General features: G+C 39.5%; 2 protein-coding genes across 13 annotated transcripts in view; one reads left to right on the forward strand and one right to left on the reverse strand.

Moving 5' to 3' along the window:
- The window catches only part of STRADB (STE20 related adaptor beta), a 30,044-nt gene extending 26,626 nt beyond the window's left edge, over positions 1 to 3,418 (forward strand). For 2 of the 3 annotated variants that reach the window (XM_055290219.2, XM_063644981.1), the window contains exons 8-12: positions 188 to 359; positions 656 to 760; positions 928 to 1,172; positions 2,059 to 2,101; positions 2,602 to 3,418. In XM_055290219.2, coding sequence (XP_055146194.1) covers positions 188 to 359; positions 656 to 760; positions 928 to 1,172; positions 2,059 to 2,101; positions 2,602 to 2,745 — 709 coding nt within the window. In that variant the 3' untranslated portion in view covers positions 2,746 to 3,418. Of the gene's footprint in view, positions 1 to 187; positions 360 to 655; positions 761 to 927; positions 1,173 to 2,058; positions 2,102 to 2,577 lie in introns of all 3 variants that reach the window. The other variant, XM_055290220.2, reaches the window with a different exon arrangement.
- The window catches only part of C2CD6 (C2 calcium dependent domain containing 6), a 206,729-nt gene that overhangs the window by 4,712 nt on the left and 183,087 nt on the right, over positions 1 to 18,930 (reverse strand). For 4 of the 10 annotated variants that reach the window (XM_055290201.1, XM_055290200.1, XM_055290199.1 and 1 more), the window contains 2 exons: positions 14,597 to 18,187; positions 10,539 to 11,017 (listed from right to left, as the gene is read on the reverse strand). The exons of 1 other annotated variant lie outside the window; for it this stretch is intronic. In XM_055290201.1, the coding sequence (XP_055146176.1) occupies positions 10,727 to 11,017; positions 14,597 to 18,187 (3,882 nt within the window). In that variant the 3' untranslated portion in view covers positions 10,539 to 10,726. Of the gene's footprint in view, positions 1 to 10,538; positions 11,018 to 14,596; positions 18,188 to 18,930 lie in introns of those variants that run through there. 5 more of the 10 variants (XM_055290205.2, XM_055290204.1, XM_055290203.1 and 2 more) reach the window with 2 other exon arrangements.

Raw genomic sequence — 18,930 nt, forward strand, 5'->3', positions numbered from 1 at the left:
AAGAATTCCTATTCCCTGAACGTTTCCTGTGTAAACAGCAGTTTTGCAGTAGTTTTGCAGTTTATACTGCTGTTTTATAAAGGATATTTAATTTCCAAGAGAATATATGGATTTGTTCCTGCCAGATTTTTATTCTTTCTTCATTGGCCAGTTTCCTATTACTTAGGATTGTTTCTTTTTGTTCTAGGAGTATTAAAGCCAGCCATATCCTCATTTCTGGTGATGGCCTAGTGACCCTCTCTGGCCTGTCCCATCTGCATAGTTTGGTTAAGCATGGACAGAGGCATAGGGCTGTGTATGATTTCCCACAGTTCAGCACATCAGTGCAGCCGTGGCTGAGTCCAGAACTACTGAGACAGGTCAGGTGTGGCCGTTGCATTGGGTTGTCTGTGTCTCAAGTGTCTTCAGAGTTTGACCAAAGTACAGCTGTGTCTTTATATTTGGATTGGTGAATGGCCTTCTGCAAGACTTTATTTCTCTTCCTTGTCAAAATTATGTTAGGAAATTAAATACCATATATGAAGTGTGTCTTGATTTGTCACTTATGGGTTTCTTTTCCATTATTGTTCACCGTTCTTTATCAAAAAAGCACATGTGTATAACTTTTGGTTAATTTATTTGCACTAAAAGACTTCAAATTAATTGTGTCCTACAGGATTTACATGGGTATAATGTGAAATCAGATATTTACAGTGTTGGGATTACAGCATGTGAATTAGCCAGTGGGCAGGTGCCTTTCCAGGACATGCATAGAACTCAGGTAAGTGCTGCTAAAATCCCTGAGCTACTTGCCTTTCATAAGATTGCTTACATTCTAGATAATTTCTGTTAAACATGTTTGCTATAGACTCTTAGGAACTTTATATTGTTGTTATTGTTTTAATATTTTGCCTGAAAAGTGTTGAAGGAAAGTTCTGTTTCTTTTAGATGCTGTTACAGAAACTGAAAGGTCCTCCTTATAGCCCATTGGATATCAGTATTTTCCCTCAATCAGAATCCAGAATGAAAAATTCCCGGTCAGGTGTAGACTCTGGGATTGGAGAAAGTGTGCTTGTCTCCAGTGGAACTCACACAGTAAATAGTGACCGATTACACACACCATCCTCAAAAACCTTCTCTCCTGCCTTCTTTAGCTTGGTACAGCTCTGTTTGCAACAAGATCCTGAGAAAAGGTAATATTGATCTCTTCTAAATAGCATAAATTGTACATGTTTTACATTTTATAGAAGCTTTGTAACATTGCCCTTCCAGGAGAATACTAATCTTTTGATCAAAATATTGTCTACTCTAGAAAATATCAATGCTAAGAACAATTAGTGGGAACAAGCAAATGAGAAGAATACTGGATTCAAAATCAGAAGAGGCTGGGTGCGGTGGCTCACGCCTGTAATCCCAGAACTCTGGGAGGCTGAGGCGGGTGGATCGCCTGAGGTCAGGAGTTCAAGACCAGCCTGGCCAACATGGTGAAACCCCATCTCTACTAAAAATACAAAAATTAGCTGGGTTTGGTGGTATTCACCTGTAGTCCCAGCTACTCGGGAGGCTGAGGGAGGAGAATCACTTGAACCCAGTAAGCAGAGGTTGCAGTGAGCCGAGATCACATCACTGCACTGTAACCTAGGTGACAGAGCAAGACTCCATCTCAAAAGAAAAAAAAAAATCAGAAGAGTTGGGCTCCAGTCTCAGCTGTACCATTTTCTAACTGATTTTTACAAGAAAAATCAAGAGTAAAAATCAGTTACTCTTTCTAGACATTAATTAGCACATTTACGTTAAGACTCTAAGTAGTATAAAATGTAAATTGCTGCTACCCTACTAAGTTACTGTCAGTAAATACTGTGTCCAGTAAATGTTGAGTATGGATTAATTGAAGGATACCTCTACAATTATTTCCTTTAGTTAAGGTTGTAGCTAAGAATTCGGCTTCTGACATACATTCTTTTTAATTTTTTACGTATTGGGCTTTATAGCTCTAAACCTAATTTCTAACATATTTTTACACCTGAAATCTACATTCTAATATAAAGGTTTTTTTTATAACTTTCTTAAAAATTTCAGGCCATCGGCAAGCAGTTTATTGTCCCATGTTTTCTTCAAACAGGTGAGCTGATCTATCATCCGTTGTCTCGATGTTTTTAATTACTATTAAAAAGTCACTTTACTTTGTTGGTTTGATGAGATACTTTGGTTACCAAGGTTCTTACTAATAACTTTGTTACAAAATAAAGTTAAAAACAAGAAAACTTTTGGTAGTTCAATTATAGACTTTCTAAAATACTTTCATTCTTCAAAACAGAATGAGTAAAAATAAAATGGACTATCATCACGTTACTGATGCTTGGTGTATATTTTGATTAATTTAGAGACATTTTCTATGTTGGCTAGAAATGATGAAAGGGCAAAGTAATTCTGATAAGAAGTCAGTTTATTTGGTTCTTCTTCCTGTTTTCAGATGACCAGAATCAAAGGCAGTTTTAGGGGAAATACCTGAAAACAATTTTAAACACATTTAACATAAATTCTTTAAAAGTTATTTATTGCTAACAAAGCTGATGTATTGAAATGATATATCAACAGCCTTATTTTGAGTTTCTTTAACAGATGAAAGAAGAAAGCCAGGATTCAATACTTTCACTGTTGCCTCCTGCTTATAACAAGCCATCAATATCATTGCCTCCAGTGTTACCTTGGACTGAGCCAGAATGTGATTTTCCTGATGAAAAAGACTCATACTGGGAATTCTAGGGCTGCCAAATCATTTTATGTCCTATATACTTGACACTTTCTCCTTGCTGCTTTTTCTTCTGTATTTCTAGGTACAAATACCAGAATTATACTTGAAAATACAGTTGGTGCACTGGAGAATCTATTATTTAAAACCACTCTGTTCAAAGGGGCACCAGTTTGTAGTCCCTCTGTTTCGCACAGAGTACTATGACAAGGAAACATCAGAATTACTAATCTAGTTAGTGTCATTTATTCTGGAATTTTTTTCTAAGCTGTGACTAACTCTTTTTATCGTTCAATATAATTTTTGAGCCAGTTAATTTTTTTCAGTATTTTGCTGTCCTTTGGGAATGGGCCCCCAGAGGACAGTACTTCCAAGTACGTCTTCTTCTCCCAGATTCTCTGGCCTTTTTAATGAGCTATTGTTAAACCAACAGGCTCGTTTATCTTACATCAGACCCTTTTCTGGTAGAGGGAAAATGTTTGTGCTTTCCCTTTTTCTTCTGTTAATACTTATGGTAACATCTAACTGAGCCTCACTCACATTAAATGATTCACTTGAAATATATACAGAAATTGTAATTTGCTTTTTTTTAAAAAGGGGGCTAAAGTAACACTTTCCTACTTATGTAAATTATAGATCCTAAATTCATGTACCCCGTGGGAGCTCAATAAAGATTTACTGAATTGAGTTTATGCTTTTATTTATTTTCCTTGCGTGGTTTGACAGAGCTTTTATTTATTTTCCTTGCATGGTTTGACAGAGCTAAAATACAGATTCTGATTTGTTTTGCCAAGAAAAGCCCTTTCTCAAGCAGATTTATTTACATAATCTATAATCAACTGAGTATTTGATTAAATGGAGGCAGAAGGCATTCTGGCCTTTTGTATGGTTATTGCTCCTGTAGGAGATACAACATATGAGGGCATAGAGGTCTTAATATTTCCTAATTAGAAAAGAGACTCTGCCATGTCTCATAAAATATACATAGTTTGGAGGTGTGGTAAACTGGGACCTACTTCAGCTGATTTTCTTAATTTATACAGTCTTATTTATATTACATTAAAAGTTATTTTAAAATGATTACCTCAGGACTAAAAAATTAAAAAGACAAATAATATACAAATCCATAGGCGATTTCAAGCACAATTATCTTCATGTTTATTGACTGGACCCCCTCAAGAATGAAGGTTTGGGTTACTCCATCCGTTAAGCCACCAAGACCCACCAAAGTGAAAGAATTTAAAATGGACAGTGGAAAAGGGAGAAGATGAAGACCACTGAGGCCCTAAGAGCAACTCTAGTGGTAAGGGCTATAGTTCATCCTACTAACCTCCCCCTTCTAAATTTCCCTTCCGTAAGAGAGGCCCACAGAGACCTTAGAGGTTCTTTCAAATCTCTGTGGAGGTTCTCCTGAATGTGTGTAGTTTAAAAATTGGACCATAGAGGCCATGAAATGGTGCTTCTCAGATCTCCTACTATGGGGTGTATTAGGGTACTCCAGAGAAATAGCCAATAGAATGAATGTGCATATATAATATATCTATATTTTATATACATACATATATAAACAGATTTATTATAAGGAATTGGTTCATGCGATTGTGGAGGCTGACAAGTCCAAAGATCTGCCAGGTCAGTTAGCAAGCTGGATATCCAGAAGAGCTGATGGTGTAGTTCTCATCCAAAGGCTGTCAGACTCAAGACCCAGGAAGAGTCAGTGTTTCAGTTTGAGTCCAAAGGCAGGAAAAAGCCGATGTCCCAGTTCAAATGCATTCAGGCAGGAGGAATTCTCTTTTACTTTGGGGAAGTTTAGCCTTTCTCTTCTATTCAGGTCTTCAATTGATTGGATGAGGTCCACTCATATTAGTGCAATCTGCTTACTTAGTTGACCGATTTAAATGTTAGTCTGATCCAGAAACACCCTGTGATGGTTAATATTAAGTGTCAACTTGATTGGATTGAAGGATGTCTAGATAGCTGATAATGCAGTGGTGCCAACTTTTTGGCACCAGTTTTGTGGTATACAGTTTTTCCATGGGCTGGGGGATGGTTTCAGGATGAAACTGTTCCATCTCAGATCAGGCATTAGATTCTCATAAGGAGCGGCACAACCTAGATCACTTGTGTGTGCAGTTCACAATAGGGTTGGTGCTCCTATGAGAATTTAATGTGGCTACTGATCTTGAGAGGTGATAGTGTGCTGGCAGTCCTCACAGCCCTCACTCGCTCTCAGTGCCTCCTCTGCCTGGGCTCCCACTTTGGCAGCACTTGGGGAGCCCTTCAGCCCACCACTGCACTGTGGGGCCCCTTTCTGGGCTGGCCAAGGCGGAAGCCGGCTCCCTCAGCTTGCGGGGAGGTGTGGAGGGAGAGGCGCAAGTGGGAGCCGGGGCTGCGTGCGGCGCTTGCGGGGTCGGCTGGAGTGCCGGGTGGGTGTGGGCTTGGCGGGCCCTGCACTCGGAGCACCCGGCCGGCCCTGGGCAATAAGGGACTTAGCACCCAGGCCCGTGGCTGCGGAGGGTGTACTGGGTCCCCCAGCAGTGCCAGCCCACTGGCGCTGTGCTGGATTTCTTGCCGGGCCTTGGCTGCCTTCCTGCGGGGCAGGGCTCGGGACCTGCAGCCCACCATGCCTGCGCCTCCCACCCCTCCATGGGCTCCTGTGCCGCTCGAGCCTCCCCGACGAGCGCCACCCCCTGCTCCACGGCACCCAGTCCCATCGACCACCCAAGAGCTGAGGAGTGCGAGCACACGGCAAGGGACTGGCAGGCAGCTCCGCCTGCAGCCCTGGTGCAGGCTCCACTGGGTGAAGCCAGCTGGGCTCCTGAGTCTGGTGGAGATGTGGGGAACCTTTATGTCTAGCTCACGGATTGTAAACACGCCAGTCAGCACCCTGTGTCTAGCTCGAGTGCACCAATCGACACTCTGTATCTAGCTGCTCTGGTGGAGATGTGGGGAACCTTTATGTCTAGCTCACGGATTGTAAACACACCAATCGGCACTCTGTATCTAGCTCAAGGTGTGTGAACACACCAATCAGCACCCTGTCAAAACAGACCACTGGGCTCTACCGATCAGCAGGACGTGGGTGGGGCTAGGTAAGAGAATAAAAGCAGGCTGCCCAAGCCAGCAGCGGCAACTCGCTCGGGTCCCCTTCCACACTGTGCAAGCTTTGTTCTTTCACTCTTTGCAATAAATCTTGCTACTGTTCACTCTTTGGGTCCACACTGCTTTTATGAGCTATAACACTCACCACGAAGGTCTGCAGCTTCACTCCTGAAGCCAGCGAGACCACGAACCCACCAGAAGGAAGAAACTCTGAATACATCCGAACATCAGAAGGAACAAACTCCAGACACGCTGCCTTTAGAACTGTAACACTTACCGCGAGGGTCCGCAGCTTCATTCTTGAAGTCAGTGAGACCAAGAACCCACCAATTCTGGACACAATCTGACAGGAGGCAGAGCTCAGGCGGTAACGTTCACCCACCCTGCTGCTCATCTGCTGTGACGCTGGGTTGCCAACAGGCCACTGACCCGTATGGGTCCACAGCAGGGTTTGGGGACCCCTGTGGTAAAGTATTGTTTCTGGGTGTGTCTATGAGGGTGTTGCCAGAGGAGATTGACGTTTGAGTCAGTGGACTGGGAGAGGAAGACCCACCCTCAATGTGGGTGGGCACCATGCAGTCAGCTGCCAAATGGCTAGAAGATGGCGGCCAGAAGAGGGATAACCTTGCTGAGCCTTGTGGATTTCATCTTTCTTCCATGCTGGATGCTTCCTTCCACTCCTCCTGCCTTTGGACATCAGACTCTAGGTTCTTCGGCCTTCAGACTCTGGGAGTTGCACAAGGGCCTCCTGGGGACTTTTGGGCCTTCAGCCACAGACTGAGGGTTGCACTGTTGGCTTTGCTGCTTTTGAGGCTTTTGGACTTGGACGGAGCAACTGCTGGCTTCTTTCTTCCTCAGCTTGCAGATGGCCTACTGCAGGACTTCACCTAGTGATAGTGTGAGCCAATTCTCCCTAGTAAACTCCATTTCATATACTCATTAGTTCTGTCCCTCTGGAGAACCCTAATACACATTCTCACAGAGACACTCAGAATAATGTTATTTTTTGTTTGTTTGAGGTGGAGTCTTGCTCTGTCACCCCGGCTGGAGTGCAGTGGCAGGATCTCAGCTCACTGTAACCTCCGCCTCCCGGATTCAAGTGATTCTCCTGCCTCAGCCTCCCAAGTAGCTGGGATTACAGGCTCCCATCACCACACCCAGCTAATTTTTGTATTTTTAGTAGAGATGGGGTTTCACCATGTTGGTCAGGCTGGTCTAGAACTCCTGACCTCGGACTCCCAAAGTGCTGGGACTACAGGCATTCAGAATAATGTTTGACCAAGTATCTGGGCACCTGTGGCCCAGTAGAGTTGACACACAAAATCAACCATCACCATGGGTATCACCATGAGTGATGACTTCACCCTGTGAGTGCTTTCTTAAACTTTGTGCCTTAGGCTCCTTGCTTGCTGTATTTCCAATGGCTGCTGTAACAAATTGCCACAAACCTAGTGGCTTAAGCAACACAAATTTATTATTTTGAAGTTCTGGTCCAGAAGTTTGAAATCAGTCTTACTGAGCTAAAACCAAGGTTTTGGCAGTGCTCCATTCCTTCTGGAGGCTCCAGATGGGAATCTGTTTCCCTGGCCTTTCCAGTTTTTTAGAGACTATTCATGTTCCTTGGCTCATGGCCCTGTTTGTCCATCTTCAAAGTCAGCAATTTGGGGCTGAATCCTCATTCTGCCATCTCTCTGGTTCTCTCTTTGATTCTATCTTCTACTTTTTAAAGACCCCTGTGATTACACTGGGCATAGTGAGATAATCTGGGATAGCTTCCCTGTCTAAAGTCAGCTGATAAGCAACCTTAATTCTGTCTGCAATCGTAGTTCCCTTTAGCCACGTAACCTAACATATTAACAGGTTCTGGGCCTTAGGATGTAGGCATCTTTAGGGGAACATTATCCTACCTACCATACCTGCCTCATCCTATCCCTACCCCTGGCAGCAGGGATTGCAAGTCAGGCCCATTCCTGGGAGACAAAGGCCTTTTGTGATTAATGGCTTCGGCTGGAGCACTCCCCATCAGCCCGACTGAAACTTACTTAGAATGACACTGCAGTCTAAGACATTTCCTATTCTGCCTTCTTGTCTTCCTCCCTCTCTTCCACATTGGTCAGACTTACATCTTGGACAGCTCTCCCAGCTATCTTCTACTGCCTCCCTATTTTTCCCTCCCAGACTTTTCCCCTCAAAATATCTGTTGCAGGTAGTATTAATTTCCTATCACGGCTGTGACAAATTACCACAAACTCAGTGGCTTAAAACAACGCACATTTATTATCTGACAGTTCTGGAGGTCAGAAGTTTAAAATGGATTGGCAGCGCTACGCTCCTTCCGGAGTCTCTAGGGGAGAATCTGTTGCCTTCCCAGATTTTAGAGGCTTCCTACTTCCTTCCTTCATGGCACAGCACTGCTCCAACTTCTGCTTCTGTGGTCCCATCTCCTTCTCTGACTTGTGTGATTATATTGTGCCCACCCAGATAATTTGGGATAATTCCCCCCATCTCAACACCTTTGGTTTAAACACAGTTGCAAAAATCTCTCATCACATAAGGTAACATTCACAGGTTCCTGGGATTAGGACATGGACACATTAGTAGGGGCCATGACCACCACACGTCTAATTTCATCTTGGTGTCTGCTTTTCAAAGGACCCAAACTAGCAGTCACTTTAGCTAAAATGCCCTCCTATGAGCTTCTATAGTACCTTCCCCAAAAAGCACTTACACAACTCTAATTACTTCTGTGTTTATGTTCCCGAAGGACTGTGGACTTCCTGAGAATATTGTCTTATTCACTGGTATATTGCTGTGTAGTAAAAATGTCTGGCATTTTGTAGATGTTTAATATTTATTGAATTCTTTCTTGAATTAAAGTATTTGAATTTAGAAAAAAAAAGACTTTTGAAAAGAAAATGTAAGAGATTTCCATGGTAAGTTTTAAATTCTTTGCTTGTCACAATATTGCCATTAAAAATTTAATGAGGCAGAGATTTGGGATTTCTATCTAGTAAATATTTCATCCTTTACTGCAAGCCAAATCAATGGTTTCCCTCATAAGTACTGTTGGTCAATTGCCTATTAGCTCTCAAGTTCATTTCTCCACTCTCTGTTCTGCTTCACTGGGATCTACGTTTCCCATGTACCCACAAACTCTGGTTTCCAGGGAGGCAGCAGAAGATCAGAGAGCAGGACGAGAGAGGAGAAACATGGTATTTCTCACTCTTTGCCCCACTCCCCTTCTGCTTCGAGTGTCCCTGGCAGTGGCGGTATCATCTTTGTCTCTAGCTTCAAGACTCTGGTAGCACCAGTTCCTCCTGCTGTCCTTTCCATCTGAGTGGTGGTAGCACTTCCCACTCTTGCTAATCTCTGGGTTGCTTCAACATCCCTTTTTGCGTCTTAGCCTTGATTCCATCACCCACAAAACCAACTCCCTGTATTCCTTCTACCTGAAAGATCTGGAGTGGTGTTTTCCCAGTTACATGCTGACTGAAACAAATACTTACAACTTTGAGGATTATTGGAAATTCTTAGTCCCTATAAAAAATTTCTATCCTGATTATAACATTGAATGATCAGGAATTATGTTTTCCATCAGCCAATTCTATTTAAACCCCATAGTCTTTACAACTTCCGGTAGAAAAATAGAAACAAAAATTCTGTAAATCAAGTTTTGCTTTTCAAGAGTGGATCAAAGTTCAACAAGATCCAAATACTGTACTTACAAAGAAATAGAACCAATTCTCAGAAGTCTGATTTAAATCCTATGTTGATTTAGCTAGATTATATTTTATTCAGTTTCTATAATTTTATGCAGTTTCCCAAGAATGGTGTTACTAAGAGGCCCTTTCACAGTTGTATGAGTAACTTAGAAAGTCACTGCTGTCTAAGAGATGCTTTGGGAATTAATATTAAGTATATTCTTATGTTTATTGTGTAAAAAGATGCAATATCAGATGATGTTAAAATGAATAAAAGTTCAGCTAGGAGTGGTGGCACACACCTGTAAATCTCAGTTACTTGACAAGCTGAGGCGGGAGGATCATTTGAGCCCAGAGTTCGAGACCAGCCTGGGCAAGATAGCGAGAACTCTGTCCCAAAAAAGTTAATAAACAAGTATAAGGCCCAGAGAATTGCAAACTGTTGAATCTAGAAATATAACTAGAGCTGAAGAGTCAAAGTATGTATTCTTTTTTTTTTTTTTTTTTTTCTTGAGAGGGGTGTCACTCTCACAGCTCACTGCAGCCTTGGCCTCCCAGGGTCAGGTGGTTCTCCCACCTCAGCTTCCTAAGTAGCTGGGACCACAGGCGCGCTCTCATGCCCAGCTGATTTTTTGTAGAGACAGGGTTTCGCCATGTTGCCCAGGCTGGTCTAGAACTCCTGGGCTTGAGCCATCCACTCGCCTTGGCCTCCCAAAGTGCTGAGATTACAGGCGTGAGCCACAGTGCCTGGCCTAAAAGTATATATTTGTAACAAAAGGCTGCACACATTGATAACCACAAATCACCTGAAAACTGGGTAGAAAGGGATAATTTATAGTGTAACAAAGGTTGGAGAAGTCAGAGAAATACAAATTGGAGTGATATTATATAGTGGAAAAAGTAAGAAAAACTGAGAAATAAAACTTTGTTAATGAATATAAACTGAATACGTATTTCTGGGTTTGTTCCCTAAGGTTCATGAACAAAAACACATTTACATCAAATATGTTTGTTTTTCATTTTAATCAAAACAAAATGGTTCTAACAAGCTGAAATTTGGTTGCTGACTTCTGTCACACAAAGAAGAGATCTCCAAACCATTTTGTTAATGGAGAAATGATATTGACTGCTGGCCTCACATATCATTCTGAGTTAAACATGTTTTATAATATCACAAATGAGCGAACATTTTTCAATATCTTCTTTTAATTTTTTTTGGCTGCATTTTATGCATTTCATAATCTGATGTTTTATCATTTATATGAACTAAGCCTGATGAAACCATTTGACGACTTGTAAACTTTCCACTGTAGCTTTCTCGTTGCTTGTTAACCTCCGGAGCGGTATATGGTCTTGCAGAGTGTCTGGCATGATTATGGATATCACCTGAGCTTTTTCCTAAAAGCCTTGATCTTGATTTTACTTTTTTAAGGTGTGTAAATGAGGTCATGTCATGTAAATCCTCAAATTTATCTGAACAATCCTAAATAATAAAATAAAAGATCCAATTGGTAAATTAGGTTTCTTAAAAGTAGGTTTTAAATTTACAAGGACTTCTGACATGGATGGTCAAAAGAAAAAAGAAAAACATACAAGGACTAAAGTTTATAATAGCAACAGTTAAAGACAAAGAACGAAAACACTGAATGTTTCTTACGCAGTCTCTAAATTCAGACCCTACACCCGATGCCTCCCATTAGATACTGTGCTAGATACTATGCTAGAAACCGTGCTTTAAAAAGATCTGTTACAAACGATCCGTTATTTCAAAAGATATCGAAGATAAGCTAGAAACCTGAAAAACTTGAGAGCTGACCTCAGGGGTCAGACTCCTAAGCAATGCTGGCCAGATTACTTTGTAATTTCTCTCCACCAAAATCTCTCTCCCCGGCCCCAAATATAAATTATGAACTCTTATATTTTACTTTTCATATCATCCAAAATTTGATCTTTCATCCTTTAATAACCATCTTTAGTTAATTTATATACATACAGAGAGACAGAGAGAGTGTATGCGACACCCAAGAATATGGTTATAATGTTTACATTAAAAATAAAAAATTGCATGTATACTCTGAGTAAACAAGTAAAACATTCAGTAAAATAACTGGAAGGATATATACCATAATAAATGATTCTTTTTCAAATTTTCTATTATATAGCTATATAAGGTATGAATCTGGTAGTTACCCTCAGATTAGGGTAAACAATTTCCTCAGCAGTTTGAGCAGCTCATCTCATAATACTTTGCAAAGATAGCCACACCAAGGGAATGGGCTGCTTGATTTGAACACAGGTGGGGATGGATTAATAGAACTGGGGGTCAAGGAACATTGGGCAGGACTAATAAGAATTAGGCAGTCAGAAAAAGATTTACAAAAATGAATGTATAACGAGTCTAAAGATAAATTCTACCTATTTAACATTTTTGCCTGAGTTTGGAGAAGGCAAGAAAACATTCTTCCTCTTCCCTCTTATGTATACAAGACAATTAGGGAAGACACAATGAGACAATTTATGCTATGTTAGTGAGTAACACATAATTTTCCTTCACAGCTGATATAACTGATGACAGGAGTGGCAGTGGAAGGGCATGGAGACCCAGGCCACTGGTCACTTTTCTAGGTGCTCCTACGACTCAATTTCTCTCTCTTCTGTCTCAATTCCTTTGGGAGATTCCTGGATTTTAGAAAATCAGATGAGTAAGTCGTTCTGATCATCTGAAAAATGCCCTCTTATCACTCAATTATCTAGTAGAGGAAAGTTTAGGAACAGTTGAGAAATAAAGATAACTCTATCTCCCTTGCCTGCTCTTAGGATAAGGGTTCTGAGATCCTATATAATCTTAAATCATTTAACATAAACACAATTTCTTTTTTTTTTTTTTTTTTTTTTTTTTTTTGAGACGGAGTCTCACTCTGTCGCCCAGGCTGGAGTGCAGTGGCGCGATCTCGGCTCACTGCAAGCTCCGCCTGCCGGGTTCACGCCATTCTCCTGCCTCAGCCTCTCCGAGTAGCTGGGACTACAGGCGCCCGCCACCACGCCCGGCTAATTTTTTGTATTTTTTAGTAGAGACGGGGTTTCACCGTGGTCTCGATCTCCTGACCTTGTGATCCACCCGCCTCGGCCTCCCAAAGTGCTGGGATTACAAGCGTGAGCCACCGCGCCTGGCCCACAATTTCTTACTTTGCTTGAAAAGTTGTATTAAAGATTCCATTTGTCTTAAAAAATTCAGAAAATTCTCTTTGAAGACTGTCACCCCATCTTCTACCTTTTTTCCAAGTGTGTAGACACATGTGTATATACAAACACTCACCCTCTCAATACTAAATTTCCAAATTTAGATAGAAAAGAAAAATCCAAAATTGAAAGTATAAGCTGATATTTATATCCTGTCACTATATAGTTAATATTTAGCTGTATAATATATAGTGTGTATAATATATAGCTATATAATATTTACCCTGCTACTATAAAGCTAATAGTTTGCTTTACTGTGGAAAATAAATTCAAAGCAATTATGCAGAAATTAGATTTTCTCAAAGGTAGAATTATGCACATCAAAGTATCAATTTAATATGAGTTTTACTTACTCATATTTACTTAGCAGTTTTTCCAATTATGGGTCATGCCTGTTATGCATACTATAGGGAAGACCAGTGATTCAGAAAATTAAAAATCCCTTCCATTCCTAGATTTTAAATTTGCTTTAGAATGATTTGTATAAAGTCTAGTTGCAGATTTACTTTCCTAATTTTTTTTTTTTTTTTTTTTTTTTTTTTGAGACTGATCTTGCTCTGTTGCCCAGGCTGGAGTGCAGTGGCGCTATCTTGGCTCACTGAAACCTCCACCTCCTGGGTTCAAGCGATTCTCATGCCTCAGCCTCCCGAGTAGCTGGGATTACAGGCGTGCACCACGACACCCAGCTAATTTTTGTACTTTAGGTAGAGATGGAGTTTCACCATGTTGGCCAGGCTGGTCTCAAACTCCTGGCCTCAAGTGATCCACCTGCCTCAGCCTCCCAAAGTGCTGGGATTATAGGCGTGAGCCACCGCACCTGGCCTCCTAATTGTTTTATGTTAATATTAAAAATATATTTGAATTCTCAAGTTTCTCAGCACATGATATAGCATGGTGGTGAAAAAAGACTAGAAGTTCAATTTTTGCAATTCATAATCCAATGGATTGTAAATTTTGCATATCCCTAATTTTTAGCCAGATAACTGGCACATGGGAGCTTCATATTTGTTTAACTGAAGCAAAGATAATTCAGCTATGTGAAAAAAAACCTCTAATAGTTGTAAGTTATAGCTCTATGAAAAGAAAATGTCAGCTATGTTTCCACAGTATCTGGCTACAGCCAATGGTTGTACTAATTTTAGTCAGGGCTAAAATCCAGCCAGTTTTCCACAATCAGGACTGTGTACTCTGACTCTCGGCTGTGTCATCTGGGAGAATCTGCCCAGAGGAAGAGGGCACCTTTTTCTAATTCATGTCCCAGATGGTGGGTTGGGGGAGGGGTAGCACTGTTTATTTCATAAAAAGGTAGTAGGTGTGTTAACAGTCCCCCTGATTTTGTGATTGTATTTTGAATCAGGTGAGGTGATATTTAAGTTTCAGAGGAATTTTGTTTTGAGACGGGAGTCTCACTGTGTCACCCAGGCTGGAGTGCAGTGGTGCGATCTCGGCTCGCTGCAAGCTCCGCCTCCCGGGTTCACGCCATTCTCCTGCCTCAGCCTCCTGAGTAGCTGGGACTACAGACGCCCGCCACCACGCCCAGCTAATGTTTTGTATTTTTAGTAGAAACAGGGTTTCACCGTGTTAGCCAGGATGGTCTCGATCTCCTGACCTCGTGATGCGCCCGCCTCGGCCTCCCAAAGTGCTGGGATTACAGGCGTGAGCCACCACACCCGGTCTTTCAGAGGAATTTTTAAATTGGAGGTCTGTATGTCTTGGGGATAATTAAGGTTATACACACAGTTGGATGCAGATATATACACCCTAAACTATTGCCAGAACTTTGCCAAATACAGAAGTAGAAGACTTAGAAAAACATTATTACATGTATAGTTCTTCTTGCAGTCCAGTGAAGCAGTGTCCTTGGAACAGACTTCTTTAGGTGAATTCTTGTGGAGGGCAGTGTGGTTGGTAGTATCCTGACTATCTTGTTAAATGACTTTTTTGGTTTGGCGACACGGTCTCTTTCTTTTCCGACCTTGGGTTTTAGATCTTCTCTCTTAAATAATTCTGGGAAGAGGTATGGTTTCGAGTTTTTCTCATCTTCTACAACTTTATATTGGAATGACTGTATTTCAGGGAACTTGGCACATTTTTCGCTGCAAATTTCATCTGGTTTTATATAAAGAGTTTGTGTTTCTTTTTTGTATTGTACAAATGTTACTAAATGTTTTTTATTATTGTTATTATTTCCTTTCAATCTCTGACAATACTGGTCTTCTAATTCTGATTGTTCCCCACTCTCTGTATTGAAATGAGTTAAAGTGCTACTTTGCCAGGAAGGGAAAGTGATTCTGTTTAAGTACTCATCTTCCCTTGGCATTCTGGCATTAGGAATTCCTGGATACGATGTTAATACTGCTTCAGGTTTTTCCTGAACAGTCCATTTATAGATGTTTACATGCTCCTTTCTATCAAGGGACTTCATTTTCAGCGTCCTTTCACACCAAGCTTTTGATTGAGTTATTTTTGATTTACCACCCCAACTATATGGGTCTTGAATCTCTGTTTTATGAACAGAATTTTCTGCTTGAGGAAGCTGCATGAACACATGTTCTTTCCTTAGTTTCTTAAGCGGTATATCTGTAAGTATTTCTGATGACTTACTTAATGGACTTGCCTGGATATTTTCACTGGAAGAAGGTTGTACTTTGATTAAACTTGGTGTTTTAGCATCTTCTTTAGTGTAATAACTTTTCTGTTCCCTAATTAAAGATGAACTTCCTTTTAAATTCTGTAAGGGAAAATATTTCTTTTCTTTCTCTCGAATCAATTCTGCTTCTCTAAGTTTATCCTCAGAAACCGTTTGTAAAGTGGTTTGTTGAACAATTCTTGAATATTTATTTTGCTTTTCTGAATGCTTCTCCACAAAGTGACGGTCATCTCTAAAAGGTAAATGTGTCTTTATATATTTTAATGGTATAGAACTAGAATTAAGCAAATTTATATGCTGGTTGATCCCTTCTAATTGCTTTTTTGTCATTAGTCCTGATTTTGAAAGTTTTTCTATAAAAAGACTCTGGAGGTGTTTGCTTAAATCAGCTTTTAGATGTAATAATTCATTTTCTGATAAAGCTATCAGATAGTTTTGTAGAGATTTACTTAAAGTATATTTCATGTTTATATCAAACCTTCTACCAAAACTCCCCTTTGAAATATCTTGTTGTAGTTCGTGAAAAGATACTGAGACACTTTTAGTCCTTAGAGAAGATACGTTTGGGTACATAGTCTCAGATTCTATCTCATTAAATAAACTGCTTTCTGAAATGTTTTTTAGGAAATAGTTTTGGAGAATATCCTTTAAAAAAGATCTTAGCTTTATTTCTAAATGTTTATCTATGAAATGATGATTGAAATTGTTGACGAAAGACATGATTTCTTTCACAGTTTCAGAATATTTCCCCTGAAAACTGTTTGGCCCTTTCCGCTCTGCTTTCTCATTCATCAGATACAGATTTCGATAGATTTTTGGTAAGTCCTTCTTGGTGATATGTCCTGATTCTGAAAGTCTTTCTACAAGGTAATGCTGGATTTGTTTACTTAATTCAGATTTTAAATGTTTTACTTCTGACTCTGAAAGTTCTTCTAGAAACACACGCAGCTTTGGACTCAAAACAGGTTTTCTGTCTAATTTGTCTGCTTTATCAAAATCCTCTTGGAGTTCTTCGAGGTGTTCTGTGTCACTTGTAAAAGAAGGTTGAATTAGTCTTTCTAATTCTTTTTCTGGTTGTCCTCTTCTTTCAGATTGATTATATTTGAAAAAAACATTGAAGATGTTTTGAAAAAAGGATTTTAACATTATTTCATCTGATTCACTAAGTTTATCCATTAATGAGTTAGTTAAACTTTCTAAAGTAGAACTGAGATCATTTTTGTCTTTAGCAAGCCTCTGACCATTTCTTGGCAAATCCAGTTCTTTATTTGCTATTGAATAATAACTTGAATCTTGTGGGAACATATTTTGGTCTCCCTGTATAAATTCAACTCCACTAATAGAAGTAGTGTCTTTGGGAATGATGGGTATATTCTGCTCAGAAGGAGGTTCTGTCTCGCTTCTGATTTCTGAATAACACTCTTGGGAATCCTTTAGGTTTCCTTTAGGAGAAGTGATCCCCGTACCCAGCAAAGAACTCTTATGGTGTTCTTTATCTAATTCTATCACTTTGATTATCCCAGATTCTAAAAGCGTATCTAAAGGAAATGCTTGTATTATCTGGCTTATAGCAGGTCTGGGCTGTGGCAATTCTATTTCATCAGCATTTTCTTCATGAAATAGAATATGTGATGACAAACTTCTCTTCCAAGGTGTAGGTAATTGATTTCCCAAGTTCATTGGTGTTTCACTTGGCTCTTTCACTTCTATCTCCAATTCTGAGAATATTGGTGCAGTGAATATTTGCCTCGTAATGTAGTCATGTACAGTGCCACTTGAACCTGATTTGGAGTTAGGTACTTCGCTTATTAAATGTTTCTTTTTGATACTACTCTTTTTTTTAATTGGAAAATCTCTCTCATCAGCTTCGAAGTGTTTTTTAGAGACATGTTCTTCTACCTCTGGAGACTGTCCTGGTCCACCTTCTGAAAATGAATCTGCAGGAATATTTTTAATTATCTGACCCCCTTCTGAAAGTGAATATTCAGGAATATTTTTAATTACTTGACCACCTTCTAAAAGTGAATCTGCAGGAATATTTTCAATTATTTGACTACCTTCTGAAAATGAATCTGCAGGAATATTTTTAATTATTTGACTTAAAGTAGCCTTTGAATTTAAAATGTCTTTTTCTGAAAGCCAGTTGTTTAAATCTTGTTTTTTTTCCAATATGTTGTCTTCCATACTACTTGATGATTTATCATGAATGCTTAGAAGTGGAGAACTACTTTTCTCTCTTGCTTCACTGTTCGTACTAACTTCTGGTTTAGAAAATAATTTGTCTGAAAGGTCTTGCAGATTTTTACTTAAAATTGACTTGAGTATCACTGATTGTTTTAAATATTCTATATGGGGGGTAAAATTTAAAGACTTCGAGAGGTGACATGTGTTTGCATGTACATTTCCAGCCCTCGACGATTCTCCTTTGAAGCTTGGTAAAGATACATTTGGTAGATTTTCTTTTAAACTATTCTTCGTATCTAAACCCTCTATTGTATTGATAGTAGGATCAGGGGCTAACTTATTCTCAGTTTCTAATGTCTTTGTTGTGAAGATATTAGGGTCATGGGCCCAGGTTTTATTAGCAGGTCCTGCAGTTTTTGATTGTGCTGGATAAGGAGGATCCTGGTCTTCATGCTCTATGACCTCTGCACCTAAGATGTTTCTGTATTTGTATATATCTTGATCTTTTCTTTTTCTGACTGACATTTTGTTTATATTCCTTAGAAAAGGATCAAAACCGTTCTTGTTGAATTTCTGAAACTGCAATATTAAGAAAAAGGTAAGACATTTGGTAGCAATGATTTTGAATTTATCATACATTTTCTAGGTAATTTTCTTTGAGCAATCTGTCAATGTATCTATTCACTCTCTTACCCTCCACAAATGGAGAAAATCAACTTTAATTATTTTAAAATATTTGAAATTGAAATAAAAATTTTAATGGAAAACTGTCAAATTCTTAATTCTGACACTATTTTGTGTCCAAGTGCTTTTTGCTACTTGGAATATTTTTAAATACTTAAAAAGCCACCCATAAATAGCTTATTTTTGACAACTCAATTTCTAGTGTTAGCTTCATTTCCTTAGACAGTGGCTAACATCAGGATCCAAGTCTCATTTACCTAAATATTTGCTACATTCATAGCAATGTAGGAAATATTTTTTTAAATTCAAGCAAGTAGTGAAAAGTGCTGAAATGAAACTCATGAAAAGTATCATAAATATTCTCTAAAAACTGACTTGGGGGCATATATCATCTGCCTTTAAGTCTGAGAGTTTCAACAATGATAATGAGCTCCACCCAGTCCTTAACATGTCACAGTTTAATCTTGCTTTTTGATGCATACTGTAGAATGCCTCAGAAATGGATAAGGGAGAGCCATATAGAAAACTCAGGATTACAGTAAAATATCAGTGTAATATTCATAAGCAGCTTTTTAGCTCTGGGATCAGGCTCTTCTATCATTGAAACAGCCTTCAAAATAAAAATTATTATTGAAACT

The sequence above is a fragment of the Symphalangus syndactylus genome, chromosome 8 (assembly GCF_028878055.3).
Source record: "Symphalangus syndactylus isolate Jambi chromosome 8, NHGRI_mSymSyn1-v2.1_pri, whole genome shotgun sequence".
In the NCBI taxonomy this organism is placed as follows: Eukaryota; Metazoa; Chordata; class Mammalia; order Primates; family Hylobatidae; genus Symphalangus; species Symphalangus syndactylus.